Below are 12,608 nucleotides of genomic sequence, written 5' to 3' on the forward strand. Positions count from 1 at the left end.
AATTAAAACCAATTCCAGATAATAACAATAAATATAATTAAGTTTATTTAATATAAAGAAACAATCCAACTGAATTCGCAGTTTAACAAGAAGTGAAAATTTAAATAGAAAATTATTGACAAGAAAAACAAAATAATAAATTGCTAACTTAGATTCAAAAACACACAGTAGATTTATATTAAGTGTCGTATTTCAACACTCCTCCTCAGCTTGATGATAAATCCCTAGTTGTTTTCTAAGTTCAATGAATTCCCAAGTAACAATTTAGCTTTCATAAGGGTCAATGCAAGCTATTTTTTGGCTTTCATAACAAGAAGGACATGTCTTATGCAAATCATTTTGGCGCATTTTAACGAAATTTCATAAGACTTTAATTCACAGGTAATCCACAAGCTAATGGCTTGTGACAAACAGCTAAAAATGGCATTACGGAGGTCTTCCTGCAGAGGGTTTATCTAATGCACAAACCGGATTACTTGCGTAGGATGTTATAAGGCCTTATAGAAGTTGTTGTAGGTGTTGTAGAAAATGTTGAATTTATGCATAAAAAAAAGAATTAATTGAATTTTATTTCATTTTTTTATTTTATTTCGATATTATTTTATTTATTTTAATTTTTTCCCATTTTGTTTCATTTCCTTTTTTGGAAATTCCACTGCTTTTTCTGTTGTTCTGAAATGATGAGAATATTAATTTAATTGAAAAAGAACACATTTTATTATTTTCATCACATGGCCCGGCCAGGAATCGATCTCACGTACCTCTGCATACCAAGCCAGCACCTTACCAGTAGACCATGCTCGAATATTAAAAATGAGTGGAAAATTGGGAGCTAATTGAAACCTCACATTGAAATGCAATGTTTTTTTCTAATGCGTTACAAAAATTGCATATCTGTAGGATAAAAACTTTGCATACTTACAAGAACCTCTTGGAACAGGTCTTATAGACGCCTTCTGTCACTTGAAAATACATGGCTTCTTTAGAACGGTTCAAATAGGTCTTATAAAGGTCTTCTTTAACTGATATTTACAAGGCTTCTTCTTAACACTTCTAGATAGCCTTAAGGAGACCTCCTTTCTTTCCAAAATGGATGACTTGCGTAAGTAAGCCTTAAACTAAACGTATACAAACTATAGCTTGTCGAATCGAATAAAATGGACCTTATGCAAGTAAAATTGTTACTTGGGATTGGAATTTCGACAAAGCTCTTGTCATAACATCAGCTACCTGATTTTTCGAAGATAAAAACGAAATTTTACTTTCTCCAGTTGACCCTTTCTTTTTGAAAATCTTTTAGCAACAAGAGAGACTTTGAATTTTGTAACCTTGTCGCATTGATATTTCTTGATTTTAAATACACATCTCTTTCTAATCGCTTTCTTTGATTCGGGTAGTTTTGTTGCAATCCAGGTATAAGCTTCTTTTAAAGATGACAACTCCTCCTCAATTACAAATTTCCATTGATTCTTACCGGGGGTCTTATTTCCATCGTCAAATGATGTTTTCACATTTTCAACAAAACTTTCAGCACTCAAGGCACACGTGATGTTAGTTGTCATGTCCAAGTCATTGAATCTACTTGACGGTTTAATAGTTCGCTTCCCAACTAGCACAACAGCTTCTATAAATTGAAATCTCGCAGGATCTACTTTCTATGCAGCTTGTATTGAGCTTGCTTCTGAATTTAACTGCTTATAGAAGTTCGGACTTGTTTAAAAACTTCTAATAAGTTGTTTAAATACTGTTAAAGAAACTTAAACGAAAAAAACTTGTTTTTCGGATAAGTCTGTTTAATGAATTTATAGAAGCTTTACAGAAATTACCAAGTTTTGTATTTGATTTTTGGTTTTGATATTAAATAATCTAGCTCGTACACTTTTTGGTTTTGACATTGAATAATTTAGCTCGGACATTTTTTTGCTATTTGAACTGATTAAGTTTTTGATTTCATTAATGAATATACTAGGATGGCCGAGTGGGTAGAGTGGTGGACTACCACCAAGCAGATACGAAGTTCGATTCCTGGGTGTGGTAAAAAAATTATATACTTTTAAAATTATTGTTAATAGATATACTAAAAACTAATGGAATGTTATATATAATATCAGATCAAAAGATAAAATTCATGATTTAAAACCAGCTAAAAAAGAATTCTTTTTTGTTTTTGTAGTTGTTTTTTTTTTAAATTTCGATAAGACATGTATTAAAGAGCTATACAAGCTCTTACGAAGCTATCTGTCAAACCTCAAAGCTTCTGTAGAGCTTCGGTAAAGCTTTGTTTAAGATCCTTATAGAGGGTCAAACTTGTATAACGTTCTCCTTTTTCCATGCCCAACAACCTTACTAAAGTTTAAAAGAAGCTGAAATGTAGCTTTTGTAATACCTTAACCGAAGCTGAAATGTTAGTTGGGTTAAGACGTTCATTTTCATCATTTGGTTTCTCAATCTCATCGGGTTCTCTTACATCTTGGGTTTCCAAACATTCTTCATAGTTCGAATCACATTCTTGACTTTCTCCTCCTGCTTCGGATATAACTTCGAGTTCGGTTTCATCTTCATGAGATATGCTTGATTGTTCCCAAACAATCGGTTTAATTTGGTCAGATTTCAAAGGCTTTTCATTAAAAATTACATCTCTTGCTATCACTATTTTCTTGGAAACTGGGTTCCACAACCGATAACCATTTGGCGCATATCCCACCATAATGCATTTAAATGATTTTGAATCAAGTTTAGTACGATGCTGACCAGGAATGTGAACGTATGCTGCACTTCCAAATATACGTAAATTTCTCAAGTTTGGTCTTCTACCGTACCATAACTCTGCAGGTGTGACATTCTTCTCTTCCCTGTTTTGAAATGCTTGCGTACAGCTTCTATTCGACAAGAACACAGACATTACAACAGCTTCTCCCCATAAATATTTTTCGACTTTCGCATCTAATAAGATTGTCCTGGCCTTTTCCATAATAACACGATTGTATTTTTCGGGCACACTATTTTGCTCTGATGTGTATTCTACTCTGATCCCTTGCTCCAAACAGAATTTCTTGAAGTTGCTTGAAGAATATTCACCACCATTGTCAACACGCAAACGAGATATTTTTGTTTCGAAATGAGCAGTTACCCATGCAGTATATTCGATGAATTTATTAAAGACTTCATGTTTCCCCTCCATCAAATAGGCCACTGCAAAATGTGTAAAATCATCAATGAAAATAACAACATACCTCTTTCCATCATAGGTGGTTGGGGTTATTGGTCCCACAACGTCACTATGGATAAGTTCTAATGGTCTTGATGATCTGCTCTCCGAAACGCTTTTATGTGGTTTTCGATGCTGCTTACCAGCTACACATGATTCACAAAAATATTCTTGATTACCACTTTCAGATACATCCAGCCCATCTACAGTTCCAGCTCGCTTTAGTTTGAAAATGTCAGCAGTGTTTAGATGACCCATTCGCTTATGCCATAACTCAATACTTTTTCCAGCACTAATTCCAGCAAACCGGGTTTCATCTACTTCTATAGACAGCTCATACAATTTTCCATTACTAACAGCTTCCGTTAGAAGTTTTTCGCCATTCCAAAGAGTTGCCATTCCGTTTTCAAAAACTGTCTTTATTCCTTTGGCTTCCAGTTTTCGAATTGAAAGCAAATTACAAGATAAATCTTTAACGTAAAGGACATCTTCGATAACCCCAGCAGTTTTCTTTCCATTTGCTGATAAGGTTCCTGGGACTGTTCCAACTTTCGATGCCATCAAGTAAAAACCGTTCTTTGCAACTGATATTTGAATCGGACTGTCTAAAACTTTACATTTAGTCAAATAGCTTTCATCGTTTACCATATGATCTGTAGCACCAGAATCCAGATAGAAATTTAAACAGTTTTTAGACTCAGCTTTTAGACCCATTCCTGAATGTGCAATGAACATAAACTTTTCGTCATTCACTTTTGCTTTGGCAACATGTTCATTTTGGTTTTGCCATCTGCTACTCTTGCATTCAGAGCGCTTGTGCCCAAGTTTTCCACACTTATAGCATTTGAGTTTGGTTTTCGAATACATTGCTACGGAAAATCGCTATGCTGAACTTCTGAATTTGTCTTCTTTTTCGCTTCATCAAGGATTCGGCTTTTAACGAACTCTATAGTCAGTTTTTCAACATCCATAGTTTCTAAGGTAGTTACCAACGCCTCAAAAGAAGGGGGCATTGTTAATAAAAGATGACAAATAACATCAACTTTTTCCATGGTAACACCTGATGATTGCAAATCCCGAACCAATTTGTCGAACCTCAAAAGATGCTCTTCCATGTCTCCTCCTTCCGGGCACTTGAGAGTCAAAATGCTTTTTCTTAAAAAAAGTTGTGACGCAATACTTTTTCTCTCAAAAGTACCCACAAGGCTATCAAAAATTTCTTTTGCCGTTTTTTGATCCTTGACGTACTCGAGGTGGCTGTCTGCAATGTGATGAATTATAAGAGACTTGCATTTCTTTTCTTTCTTGACTAAGACTTCCTTCTTTGCTGCATCGGGCTCGGCTTCTAAGACATCAGATAATTTTTTGAAAATAAAATCTTCAAGGCCATGCTCTTCTAGCAATGCCAACAACCGAAATTTCCAATTATTGAAATTGGTACCATCGAACAGATGAACTCTATATTTATTGTCTTCCATATCTGGGCCCATAACCAGTTGACTTCTCTTATTGAATTAAAACCAATTCCAGATAATAACAATAAATATAATTAAGTTTATTTAATATAAAGAAACAATCCAACTGAATTCGCAGTTTAACAAGAAGTGAAAATTTAAATAGAAAATTATTGACAAGAAAAACAAAATAATAAATTGCTAACTTAGATTCAAAAACACACAGTAGATTTATATTAAGTGTCGTATTTCAACAAAAACTATTATTAATACTTTTTTTGTAACTATCAATAGGTGTGTTTTTTATTACCACCGGTCTTAACTGGACAAAAAAATCGCAGTCGGGGCTAAGCAATTTACATGTTAAATGCAACAACACTTTAGCCCCTTAGGCTTAGTTGTTAAGCCCGGAGAATTCTCTGGGCTTAACTTTTTTAACAGATTTAAATCTGTGCTACCAAATTAATTTGTTCGTAAATTGTTTAGAATTTGTTTAAAAACATCAAAACTGATGTTTCTTGCTTTTTAATTGATTTTGATTTTTTTAAATTTTGACCTTGAAAGAATACTCGATGATACTTTTTCGTTGGCATTTGCACTGCCAACTTTGGAGACTGACGATAAAAAAAAATTCTAATACTCTCCAAAAATCAAATATTTTTCATGGAGACCTATTGAGAAGTGAACATCTTAATACTAATGCAAACTCACCTTTAAATGTATACATATTCTGAACACTTCCTTTCCAAAAAATCCCTCTTTTTTTCAACGTCCAGTGTAGCCAAAATTGCCGCGAAAAAAAAATTGAAAACGGCAACAGCAAAAGAAAAATTTAAAATGAAAATTGTGTACAAATTCAAGAAATCATAAAACTTTTTTTCTTCTTTTTAAAATAAAATAAATTTAAATAAAACTGTAATTTGTCACAATTTTTCATTAAATTATAGAATCAATTCATAAAAAATATAATAAGTTTGAAAACATTTATTTTTTTTTCTAAAAAGAAAACTAAAACAATTACAAAGGACAATGCCGCGAACAAAAGTTTCAAAGAATCCGAAGCGCAATCGAGATGCCGCAATTCGGGAAGAAAAAATTCGAGAATTTGATTCAACTGTGGATCAATTTATGAATGGATTTGAAACAAAAGTCAAACAGAATATTCTTGAGATCGAAACTGAGATTGTTTTAATGAAGGCGCGAATTCCAGAAAAGATTCTCTTGATGAAAATGGGCGATTTAATGAACATGGTAAATAAATTTCTTTTGTTACACATAAGAGCGCGTCTAATTTTAATAAAAAAAACTTTATTTCATCACAGAATGCTTCATCATTTTCTGAAGTTTTAGTCATTCCAACGGAAACTCAAAGCTCAATTCAAAATCAATCATCCTTACTGAGATCTATGAAAAAGTCCAATGACGAAGGTGAATATAATTTTAATAAAATCCACTCATTGATTCATTCATTCACACTTATTCATTTTTATGTGCATTGCACGCTGCTTCTTCTTCTGTATCATTTAACATGCTTCTCTGTGGTGATGGTTTGGTTGTTTGGTGGGTTTGTTAATGGTTGATTATTGCTCATAAAACATTTCGAAAACAATAAAACAAAAAAGGCTACCTTACAGAGGATAGCACTAACAGTATGGCTTGTGGCAGTCAAGCAAACCTTTCCATAATGCACAGTGTTCGCGCGCCAGGTCCTCTTAGTTCGGCCAAGGCGCGTCGTACACGTCGGAGTCAATCTGCAACTGGCTATCCTCCGAGTGCCCTTAAACCCAAACCTTCAACTACAACAATGAAGGAGAGGCTATCCCGCCAGAAACATCGAACACCATTAGTATCAAGACAGAAAGCGATAAGTGCTGATCGCACACCACCGAACAGAGGCAAAAATTGTCCTGGAAGTCCAACAGCATTGCTGAGATGGCCAAAACCCGGCGAGATGGTTATTTCAATGACTGGTACACCAGTCGTATCATCGCATGTGTAAGTCATGTTTGAAGGTTATCTTTATAGGTATTTGTCCTTATTGCATTTAACTACTTTTTTATAGCATGCCAGAACAGTTTGCCAATGTTAATATACCCATCAGAGATGGAGTTCTATCTCTGCGACCAAAGAAACTATCTAATTTAGATCCGGAAATCGTACACAAAATCGACCAGGACACAATCAGTCAGATAAAATTGCTACAATCGAATTTGGAGCTCATTATGAGCCTGGCTGATAAATCAGATGCCTAAATAATTATTTTTTTTTATTTAGTTACAAGTATATTTTTTTAATATTCTGCTCATTATTTTCATGTTCAATTTTTTTACAAATAATAAAAGATCATTGGTTTCGAAATGATAATAAAATTAAGAATTGTCATCAACCGAATTATTTTGTTTGATTTTTTTATTTGTAAGATCTCTTTAATTCAGCAAGTTTACTGGGCTTAATGAAAAACAATAGGTGATGCTCCTAAAATATGTAGGTTCCACAGGACTGAATGATTCTTTCATTACATTATTTTGTTTGCTTAGTTTTTGAATGGGTTAGTGATGATTGGACAAATTCGTTATTATAAGAATTAGAAGGTTTATCTTATCTTTATACTGCCCATAATCTCGATCTATTCATACTTAATGAATAGATCCATTCTATCGAATTAGCTATTCGTTCGAGTCTCAAAATAAGGCTGAATAGTTGAATAGGTTCCACAGGACTAAGTAATCTTTTTTTCATTATATTGTTTTTTTTTGCTTAATCCAAGAATAATTTCCAACGCCAAAAATATTTTCAAAATAAGCTCCGAATGAGAATTGTGCGCACGACTTGTTAGTCATTAAGATTTTAAACTAAACTCGCCAAACATCTTACAATTTCGCGAATAAAAGCTAGCGGACTTTTGTGAAATCAGGAAGCATACACTTCGTAAATCGATATCTTCAAATTCCATGTTGGTAATGTACATACCTAGTGTTTCTTTCTTGATTCGACTATCAATTTTTAAACGACAGAACAGAGTTCAATCTATTCTTACAAATTTTTTTCGTATTCAAATTAACTCACCAAACCGCTCTGATTTTATATATAAAAAAAAAAACCTCAAGAGACTACAAAATTCATCAATCGTGTATATTGAAAGGGATGAAATCTATTTATCTGATTTGGGTTTTAAAATTTGAGACGCTAGCTAGAACATAATACTTACTAGTATTTGTTACTAAATTGATAGGACTAAATTTTATAGTTTAAGAACTCACAACAAGTCTTGGGTAGAAAAAAAGGGATATAGATCTATTTATAACAGCCATTACAATGTGTTATTCAAATCTGTCCTAATTTTACGCAAGGTCAGAATCCCTTGGAGGTTATTTAAAAAAAAATTATTGCGCGAAGTACTGAGTTACCAATAAAACACGGCTAATAATAATTTTAACTATATGCCTGTAAGATCTAAGATAATATGGCAAAGTTTCCAAAAATTGGGTTTCACTTCTTGCGTAAGATTCCCTAATTTAAAACTAAATTTAGTCACCGATCCCAACACGGTTCTATGGTGTAATGGTTAGCACTCTGGACTTTGAATCCAGCGATCCGAGTTCAAATCTCGGTAGAACCTTCAATTTATTTTATTTTTTTTTTAAATTACTAACATAATGCATAGGTATAAGCTGCCTTGCACTATCTTGTCTTGTGTTATTGTTGAGCTTGTTTTCGAGAGTATAAAAACTGTTTAGGCAGAAAAAAGGTTTTCAAACAAACTGGACTGCCTAACCCAGAAAATTATTTAAAAACAAACAGTTCTAGCGATGACTATGAATATGTACATAAAAAAACATATAAAACATAAATAAATATAATAGCTACTTATATCTTGGATAACCTTTATCTATCTGGTACTGACTAGGTTTTCCTCTGGGTGTTTAGACATGGGTGTCCAGTTGTGAGATTGGTTGATTTGCGTTGGTTGAGTAGGCTTTTACGTCTCCACTGAGTACACAGCTGCCAACAACAATCAATAACAATCCATTCAACAAACAGCACAATTTTTTTCGCTTGGCAAATTATGTCATGTCGTCTATAGAAACAAAAGAGATGTCTTTATTTATTTTTATTGAGTCGAACAAGCTTTGAATACATTTCAAGCAGTAACTATACAGCTCATCATCAGCAAGTGAACAAAAAAGAAGCGTGTTTCGTTCACTTTCGGCCCTATTCTAACATAACAAATGGACTAAAAGCAACCTTTCGGCCTGTGTTAGATGCATTTTCCTTTAATATTTAATTTTCTGAACCAATTCTTATTATTTTAAAATCCTGAGATTATGATGAGGACTCATAAGAGGGGATGTTTTTTGTTTAAATACAATTTTGCTATAAATACAAATTCAAAAAAAAAAAGTTTCAAGGTTCTACCGAGATTTGAACTCGGATCGCTGGATTCAGAGTCCAGAGTGCTAACCATTACACCATAGAACCTGGGTGAGAGGGGCAGGCAAGACTAATCATATTAAGCAGTTCGAACTAAAAATACGAAACATTTCCATCATTTATTTTGTATGTACTTACAATTCTGTGAGTCGTAAAGATTAACGAGTATCGTTGAAATAAAACGATATCGTAACACCGAATCGCATTTGAACGAGAACTAAGTACATAAATTAATGTACATAGTTTCAACGATAATCGTTTTAGAAAAAGAGCCCCTGAAATAGCTAACTTTTGCATTTGTGAAATTCGCCTTTTGACAGCCATTTTCGATTTTTGTTTCTTTCTATTTATAATAAAGAAATTAAATTGTGGGAATAAAATTAGGTAACACTAAATACAGAAATTAAATTACCTACAAATTTAAGAAATTTTTGACGTGATAACGTCTTATAAATCGATGAACCATGGCAGCCACCACAAAAAAGTGACGCCATTTTCTAACGTTACACTCTCGCGGCAAAAATTTCGTGGAAAAAATTTCAATTAAAAATAAACTAGGTATTAGAGATACAAAAATCTTCTTTAGCTTATTTGAAAGATAATAACATAAAGATTAATCCTAATGAAGGATTTTTAAAAATTCCAACATTTAATAGGGTAAACAGGGGTAAAACAGAAAGATGAAATTTGAGTTAAAAATCTAAACGCGAAGCTGTAGAGAGTTGATTTTTTTTTTGTTATAGATAGATGAGACTAATTTAAGAATAACTGCATTTAAGAAAAAATTCTAAACAATTTTGAAACTAAGCTATACCTTTTTGTTTGAACGTTGTACACCTGTTGGGGCTATGACAAAATGATGGTTTTGGGTAGGTAAAATTTTTTTCGACAATTCTAAAGGTGCCAGGTAAAAGAAACTCTTCGTTTCGAAATATGAATTTTTGAAAAATACCTTGTTTTTTTAGGGGTATTTTTGGGTAGTTTTTGATTCTTAGCTTTATTTTGGAGAGTTCAAAAAATTTCAAACTCAAAAGACATGTAGGTTTTGGCTTTATGCATACATGTGCAAAAAAATTGGAATCGTTTAAACATCCTGATACAATTACCTTTAATTTGGTATATCACACATAACGGTAGACTAACTACAAGCTACACAATGTTAAATCAAGAAACTTGCGAAAAACCTCAAAACACCAGTGGAGATCTGTTGCCCCCATCACAGCCACCAGTGTGGGAAGTACCGTAATCTCAGTCTGGAAATTCGACATGGTTGACTGTAAAAAATTCTAACTTCTCTTGTAGGCATCTTTGAAATGAGATTGATACGTCATATGAAAGGCGAATAATAAGCTTTCACATGGTATACAATTTTTTTATAGGTTGTCATACAAAAAAATTGATTCCATAGCGTGAGAACATAAAAATAAATGTTGTTTTGCTTTTTTTAATGAAATTTGATCGACTTCAAAAAATTCTAGCTCTTTTTGTAGATGTCTCATAGACCTGATCGATATATATATTTTGAGCTAAGACAATAAGCTTTCAGATGGCATAAAATTTTGTATAGGTTGTTAGGGGAAAAAATGGAATAAATGACTTGAGAAGATAAAAATTCATGTTTTTTTTTGCTTTTTTGATGAAAATGATTGTTTTCAATAAATTATTTTTATACTTTTTGCGCATTGTAAAAATTTAAAAATGGTTTTTTTTTTTAGCTTTTTCTTGTAAATTATGATTGTTTGAAATAAATAAACGCTTCAATTGGCTCATTTTAAACAAAAGCACACAACCTGTTTTCTGACGACGTTATCACGTAAAATCAGACAACCTCTTTTTTCAGTAGATATTAGTATTATTGAGAATGTTAGGAATCAAACAATTAGAAAAAATAAAAATAATTTTTTCAAGTAGGATTTTGAAAATTTAGCACAACTGTTATCAAGTATGTAGGTAAAAAATTCACTAAAACTTTCTTCATAACAATTTCTTACACGTACACACCTAGGAATTTATATGCTTTTAGAGGGTTTGAGTCTTGAGTATAATAGGTACCTGCACTGATAGCGTTTTCGTTTGGTAATTCTTAGAACTGTCCGGAACAACCCGAATGGGAATGCATGGATGTGGGATGCCAATGCCAACCTGCAAGAATTCAATAATTTTTCGTTTTCGGTAGTCATTATTTTCTGCATCTTCGTACAACCAAATCTATTTGCCTTTGTTTTATATTAAACTAACTGCTATATTATTGACTAATTTCAAAACATGTTTTATTTCAAAAGTTAGAAGTTGCGAATTTCGCAAGGCACTATATTATCGAGATATTTGACATCTAGAAGACAAAATCTTAAATAAAATTGCGGTTTAATTGCCAATTGGTCGAGATATTCGAAATTTAAGCAGTCACAAAACACGTTTTGATATAACCTTGTTTTTAAATTTGTCAATAATATGGACGCAATTCTATAAGAAATTAATTATAATAAGAAATTATTAGAGTTATTTCTTACCCAACACGTTTTTTTTTAAATTTATTTTGATCACTTTTGAAAAATAAGAAATAATTTGGAATTCCAAAAAAAAAATAATCTGTAAGTGAAGGATAGTATTAAGTATCTACTACCTAATACTTTTTTCCATTTCGAAAATTTTATAGAGTACCAATTCAAAATTGGAACGGAAAGCATCTTGCCTAGTTATATAATGTTGCCTTCTTATTTCTTTCATTCCTAAACCTTAGGGTTGTTGAGGCCCAATTCCACAAGACCAAGAGTGAGTTTTTCTGTGTACAGGAAAAAAGAACAAGGTACAGAAAAACTCACTCATGCGGAATTGACACCTGGTCCTATTTCTCGTCGAGCTACATCAACGACTTTAAACTTCAATACGTTCGTTCCATCGAAACTCAAGGATTAAATTTTAGTATTTCTGAATAATTTAGACCATAAATAAATGGTTCCCAAGATTCAATAGAACTTTACATTTGTTTTTGAGTTAATCGATGTAAAATGTAGCTGTTGTAGTTGACACAATACTCTATGATATTTTTTCGTTAGCATTTTCGTTGTCGACTTGAACATTTTTCGTTTCGCATCAGCAGCGGTCTAGGCTTACTAGAGGAGCTGACTCGGTACAACCGAAAATTGGCAGTAATTTATTTGGTTCCATTGTATAAAGTTACGTGCTGATGCCCCTTGGCGAAATTCTCTATAATCAGTATTGGGTATTTATCGTAAGCAACAACAGAGTTTACTGAGAAACCTTCTGGGGCAACATCACGTAGGTATTGATTATATTGATTGAATCGCAATAACTCGATTTTGTCGTATTTATAAGAAATAAAAATCGGAATGCCACTATTATATTTTATTGCGTCACCATATTTTAATTTTGACACTCGACTGATATCCGGTTCTATGGTGTAATGGTTAGCACTCTGGACTTTGAATCCAGCGATCCGAGTTCAAATCTCGGTAGAACCTGCAGTAAATTTTTAGTTGCTCTTTTATTATATT

The 12,608-nt window shown here is 32.8% G+C and overlaps 1 protein-coding gene and 3 non-coding genes across 5 annotated transcripts; 3 read left to right on the forward strand and 1 right to left on the reverse strand.

Annotated features, from left to right (window-relative positions):
* The first annotated feature begins 5,475 nt into the window (after positions 1-5,475).
* Positions 5,476-7,053, forward strand: LOC129920132 (borealin-like). Of its 2 annotated transcripts, XM_056001345.1 has the most exons (5): positions 5,523-5,577; positions 5,667-5,913; positions 5,985-6,090; positions 6,285-6,657; positions 6,725-7,053. In XM_056001345.1, the coding sequence occupies exons 2-5, from the start codon at positions 5,692-5,694 to the stop codon at positions 6,912-6,914; spliced, it is 891 nt and encodes a 296-aa protein (XP_055857320.1). In that variant the 5' UTR covers positions 5,523-5,577; positions 5,667-5,691; the 3' UTR covers positions 6,915-7,053. The 2 variants fall into 2 exon arrangements, with proteins under 2 accessions (XP_055857319.1, XP_055857320.1); XM_056001344.1 differs by having other exon boundaries at positions 5,476-5,913.
* A 1,156-nt stretch (positions 7,054-8,209) lies between these two features.
* Trnaq-uug (transfer RNA glutamine (anticodon UUG)) lies at positions 8,210-8,281 on the forward strand. Its single transcript has one exon. It is a non-coding gene; the product is annotated as a tRNA-Gln (tRNA).
* Positions 8,282-9,069: 788 nt separating this feature from the next.
* Positions 9,070-9,141, reverse strand: Trnaq-cug (transfer RNA glutamine (anticodon CUG)). The gene has a single exon. It is a non-coding gene; the product is annotated as a tRNA-Gln (tRNA).
* Positions 9,142-12,503: 3,362 nt separating this feature from the next.
* Trnaq-uug (transfer RNA glutamine (anticodon UUG)) lies at positions 12,504-12,575 on the forward strand. The gene has a single exon. It is a non-coding gene; the product is annotated as a tRNA-Gln (tRNA).
* Positions 12,576-12,608: the final 33 nt, after the last annotated feature.

The sequence above is a fragment of the Episyrphus balteatus genome, chromosome 4, assembly GCF_945859705.1.
Source record: "Episyrphus balteatus chromosome 4, idEpiBalt1.1, whole genome shotgun sequence".
NCBI lineage: Eukaryota > Metazoa > Arthropoda > Insecta > Diptera > Syrphidae > Episyrphus > Episyrphus balteatus.

What these genes read in the sequence shown, in the direction of transcription:
- LOC129920132 (XM_056001344.1), top strand. Translation starts at nt 5,692, where the DNA reads ATGCCGCGAACAAAAGTTTCAAAGAATCCGAAGCGCAATCGAGATGCC. An exon ending in TGGGCGATTTAATGAACATG is followed by an intron (nt 5,914 to 5,984) that starts GTAAATAAATTT and finishes ATTTCATCACAG; the next exon opens with AATGCTTCATCATTTTCTGA. An exon ending in CCAGTCGTATCATCGCATGT is followed by an intron (nt 6,658 to 6,724) that starts GTAAGTCATGTT and finishes ACTTTTTTATAG; the next exon opens with CATGCCAGAACAGTTTGCCA.